At 29.9% G+C, this 23,137-nt stretch overlaps 2 protein-coding genes and 1 long non-coding RNA gene across 4 annotated transcripts; 2 read left to right on the forward strand and 1 right to left on the reverse strand.

Moving 5' to 3' along the window:
• Nucleotides 1-1,016: 1,016 nt before the first annotated feature.
• On the forward strand, nucleotides 1,017-1,904 carry LOC110616195. Of its 2 annotated transcripts, XR_002488161.2 has the most exons (3): nucleotides 1,080-1,173; nucleotides 1,247-1,340; nucleotides 1,604-1,904. It is a non-coding gene; the product is annotated as an uncharacterized LOC110616195 (long non-coding RNA). The 2 variants fall into 2 exon arrangements; XR_002488160.2 differs by having other exon boundaries at nucleotides 1,017-1,340.
• Nucleotides 1,905-15,160: 13,256 nt separating this feature from the next.
• LOC110615333 (zinc-finger homeodomain protein 5-like) lies at nucleotides 15,161-16,407 on the reverse strand. Its single transcript, XM_021757178.1, has 2 exons — nucleotides 16,368-16,407; nucleotides 15,161-15,513 (listed from the first exon to the last, which is right to left on the reverse strand). Exons 1-2 carry the CDS (start codon nucleotides 16,405-16,407, stop codon nucleotides 15,161-15,163), a joined length of 393 nt encoding a protein of 130 aa, XP_021612870.1.
• A 3,535-nt stretch (nucleotides 16,408-19,942) lies between these two features.
• On the forward strand, nucleotides 19,943-22,519 carry LOC110614438 (proteinase inhibitor-like). The gene is made up of 2 exons (XM_021755972.2): nucleotides 19,943-20,004; nucleotides 22,280-22,519. Exons 1-2 carry the CDS (start codon nucleotides 19,971-19,973, stop codon nucleotides 22,468-22,470), a joined length of 225 nt encoding a protein of 74 aa, XP_021611664.1. The 5' UTR covers nucleotides 19,943-19,970; the 3' UTR covers nucleotides 22,471-22,519.
• The last annotated feature ends 618 nt before the right edge of the window (nucleotides 22,520-23,137 follow it).

Genomic DNA, 23,137 nt, shown 5'->3' on the forward strand with positions numbered 1-23,137 from the left:
TATATCCATCAAATATCATGGGATATCTTTTGATAAGTGTGTCAATCGGGTTATTAATAAGGGATAGTCGGCTAAAAAATACGAAGTCAATTAATATATGTTCCATTTTTTTATCTGTATTATATCCGTCTATCTTATAACTTGTGTATTTATAGTCTCGATAAGGGTTAGTGGAGTCGACCATTACAAATTTATATTTATCTCATTATCGAATTAGGTCGTACTCAACTTATCTAATTTTTATTAGAATCGATTTTTTTAAGTTGCTAAAAATCGATTAAATTGTGAATATATATATCAACAGGAGGGTCTTATATATCATATCTTATTAAAAGCAAAAAAAATATTCAATGTGTTTTAAAAAATATAACAACTAAAATAATTAACTTTATTAAATTAGAGGATTAAATTTTATTAATTTATGTGTGGGGCCTTAAGTTTTGCCTATGCTCATTTTATTAGGAATGAATATTTTATTAATTTTTCCTGTTATTTAATTCTTTAATGGTTCACACTAATAATTTTATTTTTACCTTTTGGGTACAATATTAACTTTATTTTATTGATCTACAAATTGAACGTTCATATATTATATAAAAAAAATTACTTCAAGTTTCATGTAAAGATTTATAAATTTACAAATACACATGCATGTAATAACTTTAAAATTAACAAAAAAAATTATCATACTTTTCCTCTAGTAATCTAATGAAAACAATCTAAATGAAATTATTAATTTAATTATAGAATGAAATAAAAAGAAGCTGAACAATGATAAAGAGAAAATCATTATAAATATGTGGCAAAAGCAAAATTCTCTTTAATTCTATGTTAAGTTTTTTAAGATTGTATAAATACAATAAGCAATTTAAATCTTTAAAACCATATACATAAGCATAAATAATCATGATTTATTATTTTGGTGTGCTAAATGTTTATTTTAATTATTAGTTTAAATCATGACATAAGTAAAAAGTAAAATTACAAAGAGTAATTGAATTATATTTTTTAAAAAAATCAGGCTGAGCTAAGAGGAGAGGCTTGTGGTGGACTACGGCTGCTTAAGGTTGGTTCGGGGGCTGAGTCCACAATAGTCATAGGTGATAATCAAATTCTATTTTTGGAGCTTAAGCCAGAAGCCAAAATAGAATGCAGCTAACAGCCGAATTAAAGGTGACTCAATGAATTTAACTTCAACAAAAAAAATTTAACTGCTAAAGGTGTTAGTATCTATATAAACTTGCAGTTAGGGCAAAACCATCGATATACTTAACATTCAATTCGTAGATTTCAATAAGGAAGAAAGATCGAGAGCAGAATGGGAGTCATATGCCCACGAGGTAATTAAACCTTTAGTACTTTTCTGCAAGTCCTTTTATATATATATATATATAAGCATATGCAGGGGCGGAGGGAGGAGCTTCCCTTTAGTAGGGCACCGCTGCGCACTGCTGCGGATGAAAGCATTTTCCGGTAGCCGGTACGGCACGTGCCCCTTACCGTACCCTCCCTCCGCCCTTGAGCATATGAAAGTCCTTTTTAAATTAATATTTTTAATTCATGAATTATTATTATCGATCATTAAATCTTTTAATTTTTTAAGGTAAGTGGACATGGCCAGAGCTTGTCGGGAAAGACGGAAATGTTGCAGCAGCTATCATAGAGAAGGAGAACGAAAATGTGAATGCAATTGTGATTAAGCAAAGTGAGTCTGTGCATCCGGTGCGTCCGATATTTTATTGCGGCAGAGTCAGGGTTTTTGTGGATGAAAATGGAAAAGTCATTAGTCCTCCTACTATTGGTTAAACCATAAATATCATCTATTATCTTAAATAAACAGTCTCAGTACTCTCAGACTTGCAGAATAAATAATTGAATTCTATGAGTTCATGTTGCTTATGCAATTGAATGTTTAATTGGATATTTTTTTGTATAATTCGAAATCATTCACAAATAAGAAATATATTTAATAAAAATTAACATTCGCATCAATGTCCATTATACATCAACAAAAATAAAAAAAAATAATTAATAATGTATAAAATTCAAAGTTGCAAAGAAATTCATAAAACATAACGGTACATAAACAGCATAATTAATTTTCTAAAGTGTCTAATGATGAAGCAGAGTCTAAAAGGGTTAGATATCTAATTATAATGAATTAGAATTCATGATGTAGGTGGAATCAAAATAATAAATGGGCAATAGGTTATGAGATGAAAGTTTATGCACTACAATTTCAGTCCTCCAAAAAATTAGCAGTTCCAAACAGCCTGAAATTCTAAATTCCTAGAAGCTTCTTGCTAAATGACATAGTTTGTAATACAATTCCAGTTCAATAGAAAAAAAAAAGTTTTTATAAAATATGCATTTATCAGTTTTCTGCAATTTTTTTTTGGTCTTGAAACTATGCTTTGATCTTTTGCCTTGGTCTTTTTGTTTATCCCATTTTCCTTATCATTTTTGCAATTGTTTTTCACATGCATTTCAAGTTAAATTAAAGAAGAATTACTACTTAATTAATTTTTATGATATATAAAAACTCATTAGTTACTCTTTCAATTTTTAAAAATACATTAAAAAGTTTTTAATGTTTTAAAAAGTCTACTAATTAGTCTCTCTATTAATTTTACCATTAAATATTTTACTATTTAGTCTCTATAATTTTAAAAAACTTATTAATTGGTTTTTCAAATTTTTAAAAAATTTACTAATTAATCTCTTCGTATGAAGAGTGTTTTAAATTTTTTTACAATATTTAACAGTTGAAACTAATTAAGCGACAAACTAGTAGACTTTTTCAAACGTTAAAAACGTTTTAATGTATTTTTTAAAATTATAAAATCAATTAGTAAGTTTTTCTATATTATAGAAATTAAATATATAGTAATTTTTCTTAATTGGAAAAAAGCTTGAGTGATTTGTACAAAGGGAAAATCGTATTTAGTTAGAGTATGTACACTCAATATTTCTCTCATCTATCCAGTTATGAGGAAGTAAGATATGTTTTTATTCACAGGTCTGCGAATGATGTCGCTCATGTTCTAACAATATCGGCTCATTCTGAGTCAGATTAAGGAGTTTGGGTTCATGTCCCTCCTCCTTATATAGTTTTTTTCTAGCAACATCGGCTCATTCTGAGTCAGATTAAAGAGTTTGGGTTCATGTCCCTCCTCCTCATATAGTTTTTTTTATCGCTTTGAGTTAATAATATTTTTCTCATTTTTAAAAAATGTACACTCAATATTAAAATACTGAATAACATAGAAATTTAAATGTAAAAAATAATCTAACTAAAATATTTTTTTAAACAGAATGAATAAAAAATAGTTCTATCAAAACAAAATTTTTTAATTGAATTTTTAAAATAAAAAATATAAAATAAATAGTTAAAAAATATATAATATATCATTAAAATATATTAATAATAACTTTATTTTTAATATTTATAAATATATTTTTCAATCAACAACCAACCAATTAATTAATAACTCACATCTTATTTTATTATGGAATCCACTTTTAATAATATTTATCATTGAAAACCACTTTTTATTATGATTTTTATGTACAAATTTATAAAAAAATTATATTATTAAAGAAATATAATAATTTAATATAATATTTATTATAAAATTTATTAAATTATTTAATCTATTAGCTATAAAAATAATATTTCATTTATTTTTTTAAAATTTAAATAATCTAACTTATTATCTATACAAATAATACATAATTTATATTTAAATATTTTTAAATTTAAATTATTTAACCTATTATCCATTAAATTTATAATTTTAAAACTAAATTATTTTTTTTTTGAATTTAAATATTCCATGGAACTCATCAATTAATAAAACATTACTCATAAAATATTTTTATTTATAAACATTTAAAATTTATTTCTCTAAATTTAGATAGTTTAATAAATAATTTCAATTATATAAATAGATTAGAAACTAAGTAAGATAATTACTTTTTAATAATAAAAATAGTATATAAAATTAAATTATATAATAAATAAATAATTTAAAAAATATTTACGTATTGGAGTTGAAATTTTAAAAATAAAAAATAAAAAATAAAATTTTTTGAATCATAAAAAATAGGGAATGATAAAAATAGAATAAAACAAATAATTAAAATTAAATGAACTAAATAGTATTGAAGACGGATAAAAATTTATTTAATAAAAAGATTAAAAAATTTAATTTATAAATATAAAATATTTTAATCGAGTAATTTTAAAATAAAAATTAATTAATAAATTTTTTAAATATATAAAAATTTAATAATAATTTTTTTATTATATATAAAACTATTTAAATATCTCAATACAATTTAAAATTTTTAGGCCATAGTCCCTTGGCCCACTTGACTCCGTGGCTGGTTTTACCATACCGATTAATGGTGTTATCCACTTAAATTAATAATGGTTGAGTAAAGAATATATGAATAAAACTGTTAAAAGTAGAAAATTTTGAGTATTTTTAGTTATTAATTATATATATATATATATATATATATATATATATAATTAAAATTTTTAAGTATTTTTAATACTTCTTAATTATTAAGTATTTAATTTGTCATATAAAATTAAAGAAATTTAAAAATAATAAAGAAAAAAATCGCGATAAACATGAGAAACATGAGATGAGAAAATGGCAAAATTATATGTGCACCGAGGTATAAGCCTAAAATTGATTAATTCATCTCACAAGGTTTTTAGATGAGTGAAATAGTTTGTAACAGATGAATCTACCTATTTGAGACTATAAACCTCTTCTTGTAAATCAGAGATGCGGAACATATCTCTCTATGAGAATAGATCTTGAAAGTCTTTCCAAGCATCTGCTGCAACATCAATCCAAATAATACTCTATAATAAAGATTTTGTGATCCAAGATAGAACCATGTTATTACACCTTTCCCATGTTGCAAAAATTTGATCCATGGCTTTTGGCATCTTCAAAGATCCATCAATGAACTTGATCTTGTTCTTAGATTGTAAGGCCAATTTCATGGCTCTGCATCAAGAATGGTAATTTGGTCCTGAGAGAGCAGATGACACAAGAATCAATGCAGAATTTTTATTTGGATGTAAAAAATATGGATTTGAAGGATTGGTGAGATAATCCATTGTTTGGTTTGATAATCGGTTGTTTGGTTTTGAGACTAATTCAAGAATCTCATATTTTAGCCTTCCATGAATGCAGTTGGAAGCAAGAAGAAAAAAAAAAGTTATTGCTTTGGTACCATGTTGTAAAAGAAAACTGGACCAAAATAGAGAGATTATGGCAAAATAAGCTTGATTATTTTATTTGAGTAGAATGTATTTATATACAGATCTATCGAGCATTCTGAAATAAAGTATGCGTCATAATATACAACTATTGCTATAACAGAAAACATTTAAGAGAGCAGAAGGGAGAAAATTCTGGAATATTCGATTGATTTCAATCCAATCATTTTAGAATAGTTGTCTGATTTGGTCATCTTGGAGTGATCGTCTTATCGTTCATTAATTTCAATTCGGTCATTTTAGAATAGTTGTTCGACTTGGTCATCTTAGAGTGTAGTTCGACTTGGTCTATTGGAGTGATTATCCAACCTGGTCATCTTGAATAGTTGTCTGACCTAGTTATCTTGGAGTGGTAGTTCAACCTGGTCTATTGGAGCAGTCGTCCAACCTGGTATTTTGACCTGGTCATCTTAGAGTGGTAGTCCGACCTAGTCTATTGGAGTGGTCGTCCAACCTTTTCGATTTTTGTCTGACCTTGGATGGTCGTCCAACTTCTGAAATGGTTGTCCGACTTTTATTTATCATTAACAGTGTTGTTGATGATTTATCATGACCCTTTAGTCCCCTAGCCTTGTCTCTCACTCACGGCAAGGAAGGGAACTCCTCTCTCTCACCCAAGATGATGAAGGCAAGACCCTTCTCTTACTCACAGCGAGGAACGTGACTAACAAGGCCCTAAATAGATGATTTGTCACTGCTGATTGGGGAGGAACGCCGTAGATGTCCTGGTTGTCGCACGTCTGGTCATCGGCTCATCACATGTGAATGCACATATGTTCATTGCATATCTATCTTCCATATTTTGCAGTGGCATCGTTCAGATTTAGGTTTTTCTGGTTTTTTATTTATGACTTATATTTGTGAGTTTTTTAATTTTTGATTTATGGTTTTGTTCTTTGATGTTTCTTCTTCTCGTTCATAGGTTGTTTTAATTATAATATAATGTTTAGTTGAGGATTAAATTATTGAGATGTGCATTTTAAGATTTTCTTGAAGATTGATTGAATTGAGATATTGGTAGAGGATGTCATTTCTTTGATTCTTTCGCTCTATTCATCAAATCGATTTCGAGTGATCAAACCAAATTGATTTATTTCAATTCGATTCAATTTGATTAATTATCATTTTTAATTTGGTTTGATTTTTAAAATAAATAATTCGATTTTTCAATTTTAATTTAATTTGAAACTGAACGATCAATTACTTACTCTAACAATAATTTCATATCATGAAATTAACCGTTCAAATGGTAACAAATAAAATTAAAAATTATTAAATAGTTGTATTAATCATGTTAAATTAAATGAAAGTAATGATATAAAAGTTATTTAAATAAATTAGAGTCTGAGTTGTTATAATATATACAAACATAACAACAAATGGAAAGTACCTAAGGATTTTAAACACCACAAATTAACTAAAGATATTGAATTATTTATGGCAAGATTATTGATTGGAGATAACATTATTCATTGAAAATAATATATATATATAAACATAAATACCCTTAAAAGTGGAAAGATGTAGAAGAATGTTAATTAATTTTTTTCTTTTAGTATTATTTAATTATGTTTAAATCTTTCAATCCAGTTTATTTTATTTTAAAGATTCTTTTATTATTTTTTTCTCTAATTTATTTTTACATGTGAGATCTGTCAAATATAAATAGTTTAATTTTTTATTATACAGATAACATTATTATTACTTTCAATATAAAACTTATTTTTTCAATAATATAATAATATTATTATTATTATAGACTGAATTAATAAATATATATATAATAATATACTAATTTTTTATTAATTTTTCATATTTATTATAATATTATTATATATAATATATTGAAAGTGTTATGCTTTTTTTTATAAATAATATCTTAACTATTAAGTATTTAATTTATCGATAAATAATATCTTAATTATTATGTATTTAATTTATTATATAAAATTAAAAAGGTTTAAGAATAATAAAAAGAAAAATTGCAATAAACAAGTTAAAAGAATAATAAAGAAAAAAATCGCAATAAACATGTGAAGGTGGCAAAATTCTTTTTGAGTTTTTTTTAAGCATAAATAAAATCAATTTAAATCTTTAAAAGCCTATTTATAAGTATAAATAATCATGATTTATTATTTAATGAGCTAAAACATTTATTTGTTTATAAATTCAAATCTGAAATAAATAAGGTGCGAGAGAGTCGTAGTTTGGGTGAATAATATCAAATAAAAAGTTTTTATACTTTGAGACTTTCAAAATAAATATTTGAGTTATATGGGTTGATATACCTAATTATGCAATTGAAAGTTGTATTGCAACTCAATTATAAGAACCGATTAAAATATTAATTTGGCTGATTACTTTTTTTTATTATTTTCTTTTTATTTAGAAAGCTGAGGACTTAATCATTTAGTATCTATTTTTGTATATAACTCACATATTTATACCGCAGTTTCTAAGATGTGTTTCAACAAATCAACAAATTTTTATAAATAATAAAATTCAATTATTAAGAAATAAGAACAACTGTACAACTGAAATGAATGCTTAAAAAAAATCAATCGAAAGAAAGTAATGTAATAATTAAATTTTTTGTAGTATGGAATTATAATTATATAGAGCATCTTAATTAGTAATATTTATATTTAATTTAACACAACATAGTTGTGATAAATTCATTGTAAAATTTAATAGAGAAAAAATACTGCACAGCTTAGAATATATGAGAATTTTGCGTCGAGTAATTAGCAGTGTAAATGATAATATATAAAATAAAAAATTATTAAATAATTATATTAACTATTTTAGATTAAATAAAAAGAGTGGTTTAAAAGTTAAATATAAATAAACTATTTATTAAAATATATTATTATATATAATAAAAAATTAAATTTATTTTGTAGTAATTTTTAATTATTATTAAATTAATAAAAAAATAAAATTTCTTGTCAAAGTTGAGAGTTTCATTGAGGTTTTGGCTTCGTTTTAATTAGACTTTTAGAGAAAATTATCTCATTTCCGAAACTAACATCTTGAGACCATACCAATGCTTCTGATGAGAGATAAATGAGTGGAGTATGTTCATCTTGCACAAAGTTTGTTTTGATTATGTCATGCCAAGGCTCTTCTCAATATGTGGTTTTGTTGGTCGTCTGCTGGCCCTTGCAATTGCCATTGTTGCATATTTGGTAGCATTGTTGATTGTTGTTTTTGGATTTCAGTGACAATTGGATTCATTTTTACATTTGACGACTCTAACAAATTGTTTATTGCTTAGTTAGGACTATCGGTGATTTAAGGCTGGATTAATGGTTTAATTTTGAAAGTTGAGTGGTTTGATTCAATGTAGGTTGGGCTTTTAGTTTTTTTACATCCTTTTATATTTATCGTTATGCAATTTTTTTTTGTGTATTTTTATGTATCAAAAAGAAAAAGAAGAGATCGAAAGTAATTTTTTTGTTTTTTTAAAAGTAAAGAATGATATTATTACTAACAAATTAATGTCTCTATAAAGCAAAGTATATAACTGAATCAGAGGATTGGAGATCCATCCTTACAAAGCACACTCATTCTATCTTGCTTAGCTACTCAATTTGATGCTAAATTTACAGATCTATGAATAAAATTAAAAAGAATATTATGAACAATAGCAGCAACCTCAGATGGACAGGAAGAATCAGACAGAACAACAATGTTCAACTCCAAACAATTTAGTTAAAGGTGATTTTCTAGTTATACAATTAAATAAATATGATAAATTGAATTAACTAATTATTATATTTGATTTAATTTTAATTTTTAAATTTATCCAGTCTACTTTATGATTTCAAATTTCTTAATTTATTCATATGTTTATGACTAGAAACCATAGAGTATTGACATAGTTTTTAAAATTTTTGTTTTGTTTTGTTTTTTTTTTTAAGTTTTGTCAAATTCAAAATGCACGCCGCAGGCAAAATCCAAAAGTCACCGATATATTCTTAAATCAAATTATTCGTGAGTTATTCGAAACTCAACTCGATAAAAATTTGATCGGACTCATTCGATTTCTAAACGAATCAAGTTCAAGATTAATTTTTAGACTCGTTTATTAAACGAGACAAACTTGAACTCTGTAATATTCGACTCGTTAAGATTCGTGAGCTGACTCGTTAAGAAGCTCATGAACGGACTCGTTAAGATATTCGTGAATAAACTCGTTAAATCCTTTTATGGACTTAAACAAGCAGGAAGACAATGGAACAAAGAGTTCACTGAAAAGTTCAAGAACTTTGGATTCACACAATCCAAATAAGATCATTGCTTGTTCACAAAGTCCACTAATTCTTATTTTTTAGTGTTGCTTGTATTTATAGATGATATATTGATCTTAAGAACTGATGAGGATTTGATTCAAGAAATAAAGACCTACTTACACAACCAATTCACCATCAAGGACTTGGGTTATGCCAAGTATTTCTCGGGCATAGAACTGGCCAAATCTTCCTATGGATTGTACTTGCATCAAAGGAAGTATGTCCTAGACATTTTAGCAGATGTGGGGTTATAAGATGCCAAGTTTGTCTCCTTTTCGATGCAAAATGGATATCTGTTTAAAGATAAAGGTGACTTTCTATAAGAACCAGACAAATACAGAAGACTTGTGGAAAGAATCCTGTATTTGAGCCTCACAAGACTAGATATTGCTTTCTCTATCCAACAATTAAGTCAGTTCCTTCGAAGTCCCAGAAAACCCCATTGGACAGCAGCATTATATGTCCTCAAGTACTTAAAGGGTTGCCCCTCAAAAGGAGTTTTCTTTCCTGTAGATTTCAATTTTCAGTTATCTGACTTTTGTGATGCTGATTGGGTTGCTTGCACAGACACAAAAAGTCCAGTCAGTGGTTATTATGTATTCTTTAGCCAGTCCTTAATATCTTGAAAAACAAAGAAGCAGAACACAGTAAGCAAGTCATCTGTAGAGACTGAATACAAAAGTATGGTAGCTACTGTTTGTGAGTTGAAGTAGATCTCTTATTTATTAACAGATTTTCAAATCAAATTATCTCTTCCCATTGCATTTTATTATGATAACCAAGCTGCCATTTACATAGCTGCAAAATCTGTATTTCAAAAAATAAAACACTTGGAAATCAACTGGGGATGAGATTCTCAAAGGATTCATCGCCGCGGTCAAAGTTACTTCTCAGTCCCAGTTAGCATATATCTTCACCAAAGTCTTGTGTATTAATTTTTTCTACTTTCTTGTGTCCAAGCTGATGTGTACAAGAAATTTCCTGTATAGAAGTTAATGTCCTTTCATATTAATTATTTGAAAAACTACTTTTTTAAAATTGTAATTTTTTTAACAAAAGTTTAATTGGACATAACTTTATTATTATTTTAAAAGTAAATAGCAAACTCAAATTTAAATTATGTTTTTTTGAATTTTTTTGTATGTAGCTCTTTATTTTTCTATTTGTTATTGAGCCTATGAGTTTTTCAAATTTAAAAGTTATTAAATATAATTTAACGTTGAAAAATCATAAAAAAAACATATAGTATTTGTTTTGAGTAACTTCTTGATAATCAAGTGGTGATTGCGTCTCTGCCTCTGTCATAGGCAAGCTCACTTGGTCCCCCATGTTCTCAATATAAAGGCCCTAGAAAAAGTTGTTCTTCTTATGTTGCCGGTGATTTAATTAAGATCATTATTGATGACAATGAGTTCCGGATTGTCAACCATTCAGAAACTCACATCAAAGAGATTTAAATTAACATAATATAAATCTACAACATATCGCATAAAATGAAATGCAAACTAATCAAGATCTAGTTTCATAGGTAGGATAGGGCTTGGAGCAGTCAAGTCTGATTGATCACCAACGTACTTATATGAGTAAAGCCTGTAATAATAGGAATCATATTCTAAAAGGGTCAAAGAAAATTAAATAGTCGTCTCATAGGAATTAAAATCTCATACACAGACAGTCAAGTCAAGAAATAAAATGGTGAAACATGCTAAAAAAATAGAAAAAATAAAAAATAATTAAACTAGCTTAAAAAAATCCTGAAATCCAAAATCATATTAAATCCCAGAGTATCAATTAATCTTCTCAATAGAAATATACTCTAATGACGACTTTTATGTATATAAATACTTATTAAGAATCCAATTAATGTAAAATAAAACTATTATTTTTATAAATTTTTTACAAATATTTTTGTAACTATATATGTTATTAAATGACGAATGTAATTATGTAAAATAAAGATTTTGTTATTTTATGTTTACTAGGAGTCCAATTAATCTAAAATAAAATTAATTTTCTTAATTTTATCCTTATGATTCATTGGCTGAGTTTTTTTTTTCTTTTAATTGTAACATATTTTTTTTATATTTTATTCTTATTTAGAATTCAGTTAATATAACTATGTAATTTTATTATATAGATTTTTTTTTATAATTTCATTCTTTCTAGGAAAAAAATAATAGAAAATAGCCCATGACCAATTCTATTTATTTATTAGATTTTACTTTCTATTATATTTTAAATTAAAATTTTAATTCTAGTAGATTTTAATTAAATTATATTTAATTTTATGAAATTTTTTTACTTTTTAATTTAAAATTTAAATATTTAAAAATTTAAATTAATTAAATTTGGTTAACGAACTTTTTAGTCGAACTTTCGAGTTCAAGCTTGAATTAAACCTGATAAATATTTTCCTCTTCCTGGTCCATGATAGATCTGGTTTTCTTCTGGGTCCCTTCTTGCTGGGCTTTCTGATGGGTCTCTCCATGTTCTACCTGGTGAAAGGACCTGTAAAATAAGAAAGAATGGTCAGGGGCCTACCGGGGGTGCCCCGGTGGAGGCCCTCCGACGCTCAAGTCAGATTTTATGGCTCAGAGTAGTATATTTAGGCAAGAGTTGCAGAAAGAATAAAAAATGGTGTCCAGGAAGGAGAAAGAAGAAGAAGAGAGCCCCCTTCTGCGTGGCCTCTACCGTGATATATATATATGTCTCTCTGCCACAATCCTAGCTGTCTTCTGCCGCCTAGCTCCGTATGTACGGATGTGTCAAGCGCCTGCTCCATGCGTAACGGCCATTAATTCTCCTCTGATACGCATGCGGAAGGACCTACCAGCGGGGCATCTTGGTCATTTTCCCCTTTCCGGGCTGGGTTGAATGGTAGGGCTGAAGTTGAGCCTGGTGAGGGCCTGATTACTGGGCCGAGAGGTTTGGGCCGGCTTGATTGAGGAGTCTAGGCGGAGTCCGGCCCTGTGACTGAGTGGGCTGGACCTGACTCTCGAAGGGAATATTGAAGCCTTCGGATCATGGACTGTTTTCATGGGCCTGGCCTTTTAAACCGGGGTGAAGAAATCCAGCGATCATCAATTGCCCCTTTATCTCCTCAGCAGTTATTCCATGACTGGTGAGGGGATAAATCTTTAAACTCTATTCATGACCGTGTGGTCTGAGAACTGCTCTTGTCGAAAGTATCCCTTTCTTGCCTTTTTATTATTTTTGTCTGAGCGTTGGACTCTCGTGTATGTTTTTTATCCTTGAGTATTTATGGGTTATCTTCTCTCGAGCGTTTTGCGGGCTCTTTGTTGCCTAGACCTTTCTCTAGGTCAGCTGAGTTGGTTTGGTGTGAGTGGTCAATTCTCGAGGTCGGTGCCTCTTATAATTGCCCCTGATTCTCTGTTTGGCTTTGTATTTTGGTATGCAGTTTGCTTAGGAATCGCCTTGCCTTAATTCGGTCTACCTATTGGGTTTACCAGTACTACGCTCGTTTTCTTGAGATCGGCATGGTGTTTTGGTACTTTTGGCTGTTGTGTGAGATCAAAGTCTCTCTACCTGATGACTCGAGGTCCTTTGGGAGGTCGGAGTTTAGCTTTTCATTTATGATCCCGTGCCCCAATCTTTTATGTGAGATCGGAACTATGTTCTTATGAGTTGTTTTTGCTTGTGGCACCGGACGATCTTGGGGATCCCGGCCGTTTTTGCTCCGGGAGATCTTTGAGATCTTCATCAATCGTTTTTGTTTTGTTTTTCTGGGAGTTCTAGGGGATCCCAGTCTTCTTTGTTTTCTCGGGAGTTCTAGGGGATCCCGGCCTTCTTTGTTTTCCCGGGATGACCTCGGGGCCCCGCCGGTTGTTTTTTGTTTTGTTTTCCCGGGAGTTCTAGGGGATTCCGGTCTTCTTTGCTTTTTTCCGGGATGACCTCGGGGCCTCGCCGGCTGTTTTTGCTCCAGGAGATCTTACGGGATCCTGGCTATTTTTGTTCCGGGGTGACCTCGGGGCCCCGCCGGTTGTTTTTTGTTTTGTTTTCCCGGGAGTTCTAGGGGATCCCGGTCTTCTTTACTTTTTTCCGGGATGACCTCAGGGCCTCGCCGGTTGTTTTTGCTCCAGGAGATCTTACAGGATCCTGGCTGTTTTTGTTCCGGGGTGACCTCGGGGCCCCGCCGGTTGTTTTTGCCCCAGGAGATCTTACAGGATCCTGGCTGTTTTTGTTCCGGGGTGACCTCGGGGCCCCGCCGGCTGTTTTTTATTTTGTTTTCCCGGGAGTTCTAGGAGATCCCGGTCTTCTTTGCTTTTTTCCGGGATGACCTCAGGGCCTCGCCGGCTGTTTTTGCTCCAGGAGATCTTACGGGATCCTAGCTGTTTTTGTTCCGGGGTGACCTCGGGGTCCCGCCGGTTGTTTTTTGTTTTGGGAGATCTTTTGAGATCCGCCAGCCTTGTACCTCTGTGGTCTCTATGTCTCAAGGTCTTCTGAGAGATTCAGGATTTTTTTGCAAAATAAGAACTTACACAGAGCACATATAACGAGGATGCTCGTTGTTAATTCAATGATATTCATCAATCAATAATATGTCGCACATGTCACTTAGTTTCATTTTTCAGATACATGCAAGTATTAACTCATGCAATTTTAGAGATGCAATGAACAATATTTTTGCATGTGTAAATTTCTCCAGGATTTTTCAATATATATGAAATATAAGCAATTATCAGGATATCTAAACTCATAGAGGTATATTTTGATTAAATTTAGTCTTACTATTTACATGTGAAGCATGCCTTCGAATAATCTATGAGATCATTTGTATTTAAGATAAGTAATTAAGGGCTTGTAAATTTCTCCGACAGCAATTATGCTAATGACACATGGCAAGTTATATGTACCTTATTTCAATCATCAACCAATTCTGCATAGGAAAAATCCCTATTTGACAGCATGGAGAAGTTTCATAGCTTGGACCCGACGGTAGAGCACTATGGATGCATGGTTGATTTACTCGATCGAGCAGGTTGGCTGAAGAGAGCAACAGATCTGATTGAGCGAATGCTAGTAAAACCAAATGCTATCATATAGGGAGCACTACTAAATGCCTGTCAGATTCATGGAAATACAGAATTAGGTAAGCAGATAGGGAAATTCCTAATTGAATTGGACCCCGATCATGGTGGCCGGCACATCCACTTAGCAAACGTTCATGTTGCTGTTGGGGAATGGAATGAAGCAGCTGAAGCAAGAAGGCATATGAATGAATATGGAGTGTCCAAACTTCGAGGGGGCCATTCATGGATTTTTGGCAGGGGATGGGTCCCATCCTCAAATGAAAGAAATTTATTGCATGCGGTACAGCATTGCTGTGCAATTTGGCATTTTCAACACAAACAAAATCTCGTAACGTGCCTCCATCTGTGCGTGTGGGTTCCACAGCACCTTACCAATTTCTTTTCTTGATGGTTATTACATCACTCAAGCCATTGTCGAGTTGCCGCTTGTCAGGGCATCAAAGTAAATGCAGTCTGAGAGTTTTCAACTCGTGTTGCTTCCTCCTTATTTCAATCATCAATCGGCATGCTTATTGCAGGTTCATTTTCTCATTAATGCTGCTCCACCTCCTCTTCCTCCACCCGATCCTCTCTGCGAACTCCATCATTTTATCCTTCTGCTCTTGAGTGAGTTTGGTCCTAAACCTTTTCTTGGATAAAACACATGGTGGTGGTGGTGGCATTTGAAGGACGAGCGGATTTCTTCGCGAACTCGGACCAAATTGAGTCTCCCCATCCACCTCGTTCCGGTGGAAGTTACGGTGGCAGTCAGGAGCCGCATCTTTTAACGCTTCGATTGTGCCTTCTTCTCCCCCAGGCACGAACTCACCACAGCCGTCAAAAGCATTGCCGCCGATGCTGGCCGCGGGGTTCCTTAGACATTCTCAATACTTGACATTGGATGTCTTGGAGCCGGATCCTTTTGAAATGGTTGAAAGTCGATCTGGGTTGGGAGATCTTGCTTGGGAAAGTGATGATTATCCGTTTTGATCTAGGGTTTGATTGTAAGCAAGAGATGAATTGCCATTGTGACTCTCATCTTGGGAGTGGCCGGATAACAATTCAGCTGGAGGTTTAGTCTGTGCCGGCGGCGGCAACGGGGGAAGAGGAGAAGAGAGAGCTTGATGCCTTGATCAAGCGTTCTGGTACTGAATCAGATCTGTTTAATCAGAGGTAGAAGGATTGCCGACCTCTTAACCCTACCGACCTCGTCTTCACGTTAGACGACACACCGAGTTCCGACCTCGATCACAAATCTAATCTCGAGCACGGGTCCAAAGCCTGGCTCCGACCTCGAACACAAATCTAATTTCGAGCACGGGTCCGAAGCCTGGCTCCGACCTCAACGTATTTGTCGAGCTCCTTTCAGTCCTGCTACTCCAACCGACCGACCAATCTATTTCTCCAAATTCACTCAATTCGGCTAACTTGTTAATTCGAATCTTCAGGACAGTCCAGCCATCCGACCTGGAATGTGAGCCCGATTTCAAACACGGCTCCGACCTCCTTTTTTCTTACGGGCTCCTCTTCTCTTTCTCTCGCCTTCTTCTTTTCTTTTTCCTTCTTTTATATATATATATATATATATATATATATATATATATATATATATATATATATATATATATATACACGGCTGACCTCAGAATTTCAACAAATACATAAATTACTCACCCTTTTTTTCCTTTTACAGAAAATATTCACAGGCTTCAAAGAAAAAATCGGCCGTAATAAAACCTTTGTGCTTCGCCGGCGTTCCTTTCCGCCGCCGGCGCATACGAAGTTGAAGGCATCGCAAGGGATCCCGCGACCTCCCACAGTTGTCTTCCCCATCCTTAAGATGATTGAGCCTTCTCTGCTGTTACAACGTACGGCTTCAGACTTTGCCGGTGACACCCATGACTGGACGCGACATTGGATCGTCACCTTGTCTTTGAGCTGGACGGCATACCGCGTCGGAGCTTATCCACCTTGCCTGGATATTTGATTATTTCCTATTATCTCCAGGTTGCTCTGATACTTGAGGGGCGTTGCTCTGCAACAGAGTTGGATGGCTATGAATCGTGTATCCTCTGACCTCATGTCCTATCCGACCTGAAATGTTAGTCCGACCTTGTCTATTTTTCATTTATTAATTTTATCTCTAACTTGGTAACCTGAAATTTTACAGCCGACCTCACAATTTCAACAAATATATATATATATACTTCTCATTCTTTTTTCCTTTTACAGAAAAGATTAAAATCTACATTCAGAGACAAGCATTTCGATCTGAAGTTTCACCTCATCAGATCTCAAAGAAAAGTGCCATAAGCCAAAACCCTTGGGCTAGGGTGGGCCGTAGTGGCTCCCCCGAGGGACAAATCCTGCCTCAAGAGCCCGTGAGGGTGAGAGGATGTTAAGAGCTGCTCACAGGGCCGGTGGAAAAGGGCCGGGCTGTTACAGAGGGTAGGGAAATGAAGATTAAGAGACTGTCAAGATATTCTTAAACCAGCTGGGTCTTTCTTTTTCAGCTGGGTTACTGTAAATCTCCAGCTTTCTTTTTCGTATAAGCTTTCATACCTCCATGTGGATCTCAATGGGTGGATTTAGGAACTCCGGTGACGAAAAGGTCCCCTTCGTTCCCACAGACGGCGCCACTTGATAAATCTTTTCCTCTTCCTGGTCCATAATAGATCTGGTTTTCTTCTGGGTCCCTTCTTGCTGGGCTTTCTGATGGGTCTCTCCATGTTCTACCTGGTGAAAGGATCTGTAAAATAAGAAAGAATGGTCAGGGGCCTACCGGGGGTGCCCCGGTGGAGGCCCTCCGACGCTCAAGTCAGATTTTATGGCTCAGAGTAGTATATTTAGGCAAGAGTTGCAGAAAGAATAAAAAATGGTGTCCAGGAAGGAGAAAGAAGAAGAAGAGAGCCCCCTTCTGCGTGGCCTCTACCGTGATATATATATCTGTCTCTCTGCCACAATGCTAGCTGTCTTCTGCCGCCTAGCTCCGTATGTACGGATGTGTCAGGCGCTTGCTCCATGCGTAACGGCCATTAATTCTCCTCTGATACGCATGCGGAAGGACCTACCAGCGGGGCATCTTGGTCATTTTCCCCTTTCCGGGCTGGGTTGAATGGTAGGGCTGAAGTTGAGCCTGGTGAGGGCCTGATTACTGGGCCGAGAGGTTTGGGCCGGCTTGATTGAGGAGTCTAGGCGGAGTCCGGCCCTGTGACTGAGCGGGCTGGACCTGACTCTCGAAGGGAACATTGAAGCCTTCGGATCATGGACTGTTTTCATGGGCCTGGCCTTTTAGACCGGGGTGAAGAAATCCAGCGATCATCAAAACTCATTATTAGTTTAAATAAGTTTTTTAATCGAGTTTTCAAGTTCGAGTTTCAATTAGACTCGTTATTAGTTTAAACGAATTTTTTTACGAGTCGAGCTCGAATCGAGCTTAATTATAGTATTTAATTTTTGAGTTGAGTTCGAACTAAATATTACAATTCAAATCGAGTTTGAACTCGAACTTATAAAAATTTTTAATAAACAAACTTCAACTTTATAAAATTCGGTTCGACTCGATTCGATTATATCTCTAGTCAAAATCTCATACTCATGTACATTCTATCCGCATAAAAATGGCACTCAAGTTAAAGAGTAAAATAGTGAAAATACGCTCAAAAAAAATAAAAATAAATGTAAATAAAAATAAGAAAATATTTAAATCTCAAAGCATCAATCAATTTCCTCAGCAGAAACTTTCTCTAGTCCTTATGACTTTTATGTATATAAATATTTATTAGGAATCGATTGATGTAAAATAAAATTATTATTTTTATGTTATTAAATTACCAATGTAATTATGTAAAATAAATTTTTTTGTTATTTTATGTTTATTAGCAGTTCAATTAATCTAAAATAAAATTAATTTTCTTAATTTTATCTTTATGATTCATTGGCTGAGTTTTTTTTTCTTTTAATTGTAAAATATTTCTTTTTTATATTTTATTCTTATTTAGAATTCAGTTAATATAACTATGTAATTTTATTATATAGATTTTTTTTTATAATTTCATTCTTTCTAGGAAAAAATTAATATAAAATACCCTATGAACTGCTCTATTTATTTATTTATGATTATATTGAGTTTTAATTTAAAATAATAAATTTAAAATTAAATAATTTTAATTAATCAATATATTTACCGGACAACTCATTAATTATAAGCATATAATTCATTTATTAAATAAGTCTTATATTTAGGTTAAACTTGATTTTTTTAATAAATAAATTGAATTTGGCTGAATTTTTATTAATCTGAAATTTAAATAATTTATGGCAGTTTACTTTATTTATCTCTCTACTTTTAATTTCTAATACAATATTATTATAATGTCTGATATGATATTATTGAAATTTAAATATTTTAAAATAATAAATTTAGGAACAGATGTATTCTATTCATTAGATATGAAAGAAAATTATTATTTTTAATTTTATAGCAAAAATACTATTTATTCTATTGTTATTTAAGAAAATTACTATTCAGTCCTTATGATTTTAATAAAATTAACTATTTAATTTCAAATTTTAAAAAACACAATAAATTGTTTGTCTTTTAAAATTGTTAACTATTTTGAAATTAGAATCACTGAAATTTATTTGTCATTCCTTCTTTTATTTTTACTTATTGCATACAATATTAAATTTATTTTATTAATTACCATTTCAACATTCGTATATTATAAAAATAATTAGTTTCATGTAAAGGTTTATAAATTTAAAAATACACAAGCATATAATAACTTTAAAATCAACAAAAAAATCATTCTTTTCATCTATTAGTCTAATGAAAACAATATAAATAAAATTATTAATTTAATAATAGAATGAAATTAAAAGAAAAGAAAAAATTAGATTGCCAAGAAGAAGCTGAACAATGATAAAGAGAAAATCATTATAAATCTTTAAAATCATATATATAAGCATAAATAATCATGATTTATTATTTTGGTGTGCTAAATGTTTATTTTAATTATAAGTTTAAATAATGACATAAGTAAAAAGTAAAATTACAAAGAGTAATTGAATTATATTTTTTTAAAAAATAAGGCTGCTGCTTAAGGTTGGTTCGGGGCTGAGTCCACAATAGTCATAGGTGATACTCAAATTCTATTTTTGGAGCCTAAGCCAGAGCCACAATAGAATGCAGCTAACAGCCAAATTAAAGGTGACTCAATGAATTTAACTTCAAAAAAATTAACTGCTAAAGGTGTTAGTATCTATATAAACTTGCAGTCAGGGCAAAACCATCAATATACTTAAAATTCAATTTGTAGATTTCAGTAAGGAAGAAAGATGGAGAGGAGAATGGCGAGAATATGTCCCGCAGGTAATTAAACCTTTAGTACTTAGCTGCAAGTCCTTCTTTTTATTATATATATAAGCATATTAAAGTCCTTTTAAATTAATTTTTTTTTAATTCATGAATTATTAGGATGATCTTCCTGGCGCTGTTTTAATTCTTTGCCATTTGCTTTAATTTAATTTTTTAAGTTAAATTATAATATTGGATAGGCCAAATTTTTCTGACGGATTTCTAACGCCGTTAAAAATATTAGAAATGACATATATCCTTCGCAAATCTTTGAAAATTTTGGCCATTTTCAACGATATTGATTGTAAATCTGTTGAAATTTTTATCCAAATAATTAATAGATCATCGAAATAATTTACTGTGTTTAATTGGATATTCTTTGTATAATTTGAAATCATTCACAAATAAAAAATATATTTAATAAAAATTATACTTCATACATAAAACATTTGCACCAATGTCCATAATAAATAATATTCAAATCATAACAGTATATAAACAATACAATCAATTATTTAAAGTGTCTATTGGTAAAATAGAGTCTGAACAGCACAATCAATTTTTCTTTAAATTAAATGTCTCTGCTTATAAATTAATGTGTTTAATTAGAAAAAAGATTGAGTGATTTGTACAAAGGGAAATCTCATTTAGTATGACATAACCTGAATAAGTTTTTGTTCAAAAAATAGTATGTAAAATAGTTAAAATTAAAATACTGAATAACATAGAAATTTAAAAGTAAAAAATAATCTAACTAAAGTATCTTTTAAACAGAATGAATGAAAAAATAGTTTTATCAAATCAAAATATTTTATTTATTAGCTATAAAAATAATATTTCATTTATTTTTTTAAAATTTAAATAATCTAACCTATTATCTATATAAATAATACATAATTTATATTTAAATATTTTTAAATTTAAATTATTTAGCTTATTATCCATTAAATTTATATTTTTAAAATTAAATTATTTTTTAAATTTAAATAGTCCATGAAACTCATTAATTAATAAAACATTACTCATAAAATATTTTTATTTATAAACATTTAAAATTTATTTCTCTAAATTTAGATAGTTTAACAAATAATTTTAATTATATAAATAGATTAGAAACTAAGTAAGATAATTACTTTTTAATAATAAAAATAGTGTATAAAATTAAATTATACAGTAAATGAATAATTTAAAAAATATTTACGTATTGAAATTGAAATTTTGAAAATATAAAATAAAATTTTTTGAATAGTAAAAAATAGGGAATGATAGAGATAAAATAAAATAAATAATTAAAATTAAATGAATTAAATAGTATTGAAGAAGGATAAAAATTTATTTACTAAAAAGATTAAAAAATTTAATTTTATAAAATATAAAATATTTTAATTGAATAATTTTAAAATAAAAATTAATTAATAAATTTTTTAAATATATAGAAATTTAATAATAACTTTTTTATTAGATACAAAACTACTTAAATATTTCTATACAATTTGAAATTTTTCCACACCGTTAATGGTGTTATTCATTGAAATTAATAATGGTTGAGTATAAATAAATTAATTACTAAAATATATATTAGATTTGTTAAAAGAATATATGGATAAAACTGTTAAAAGTAGAAAACTTTGAGTATTTTTAGTTATTAACTATATATATATATAATTAAAATTTTAAAGTATTTTTAGTTATTTCTTAATTATTAAGTATTTAATTTGTTATATAAAATTAAAGAAATTTAAAAATAATAAAGAGAAAAATTGCGATAAATTTGTGAAAATGGCAAAATTCTCTTTAATTTTATGTTATACGAGTTTTTTAAAGTATAAATAATTTAAATCTTTAAAAGATTATTCATAAGTATAAATAATCATGATTTATTATTTAATGACCTAAAACATTTATTTATTTAAGTTCAAATCTTGAGATAAATAAAAAGTAAAATTACAAATAATAATTGAATTTATATTAATAAAAATATTAAGTTTGATTAGATAGAGATTAATTTTATTATTGGGGATTAAGTGAAAATCCATAAAAGATAAATTATTTTATTAATAAAATTATAATTGAGCTGATAAATTTAACTTTTAATAAATAAATATACAGAAGTTTGCAAATTATATAACCATGAATTTGGAGCAAAATCATTAGAGAACTAAAGATCGAGAAAAGAATGGAACTCTATTGTCCAGGTAATTATGCCTTCAATTATATGCAAGTCCTCTATAATTTTTTTTTCTTCCTTCACGCATCACTGTTATTGATCATTAAATTTTAATTTTTTAAGGTAAGCATGCCTGGCCAGAGCTTGTTGGAAAAGATGGGAAATATGCAGCAGCTATTATAGAAAAAGAGAACAATGTGAAAGCAATCGTGGTCAAGGTTGGAACATATGTGCCAAAAGATTTCGTGTGCTACAGGGTCTGGGTTTGGGTGGATGAAAATAATGTGGTCATTCGAACTCCTATGGTGGCTTAAACAATAAACGTCATATAATATGAAATAAAAAGTCTTTGTACTTTGAGACTTTCAAAATAAATATTTGAGTTATATAGATTGACGTACTTAATTTATGCAATTCAATTATAAAAATTTGATTAAAATATTAATTTGACATATTACCTTTTCTTATTATTTTCCTTTTTATTCTATAAAGTAGAGGACTTGATTTTCAATTTTCATTAACTAAAAGAAATGCACGTCTAGTATTTATTTTTGTATGTAACTCATATATTTACACCGCAGCTTCTAAGATGCGCTTCAACAAATCAACTAATTCTTATAAATAATAAAATTCAATTATCAAGAAATAAAAACAACCGTAAAATTGAGATGGCTATTGAAAAGAAAAATCAATTGAAAAGAAGTAATGTATTAATTGAATTTTCTTGATTCTATGGAATAATAATTTATTTATTTTTTCGTAACAGATAAAAGCTGCTATTAAAAATCAACTAAAACAACAATTTCAGTTCACATAGATTCTCTCTAATAATCGATTTTGATTGCCTGTGTATATGTTCTTTGTTCAGTTACAGTTGAAGTAGATATAATGAAGTGCTTATAGAAGGAAGATACATGATTATATGTGAGAACTTGTGAAAGGGGATAAAGAACACTAGATTGTGAGTTGAAAGGAACAAAA

This window comes from Manihot esculenta, chromosome 5 (genome assembly GCF_001659605.2).
Source record: "Manihot esculenta cultivar AM560-2 chromosome 5, M.esculenta_v8, whole genome shotgun sequence".
Classification (NCBI taxonomy): Eukaryota; Viridiplantae; Streptophyta; class Magnoliopsida; order Malpighiales; family Euphorbiaceae; genus Manihot; species Manihot esculenta.

Excerpts from the sequence above, each read along its gene's own strand:
- LOC110615333 (XM_021757178.1), bottom strand. The coding sequence starts at position 16,407 with ATGCGCCGGCGGCGGAAAGGAACGCCGGCGAAGCACAAAG. Across the intron at positions 15,514-16,367 it reads AACGCCGGCGAAGCACAAAG|AATGTCTAAGGAACCCCGCG; the intron begins GTTTTATTACGG and ends TCAAGTATTGAG.
- LOC110614438 (XM_021755972.2), top strand. The coding sequence starts at position 19,971 with ATGGAGAGGAGAATGGCGAGAATATGTCCCGCAG. Across the intron at positions 20,005-22,279 it reads GGCGAGAATATGTCCCGCAG|GTAAGCATGCCTGGCCAGAG; the intron begins GTAATTAAACCT and ends TAATTTTTTAAG.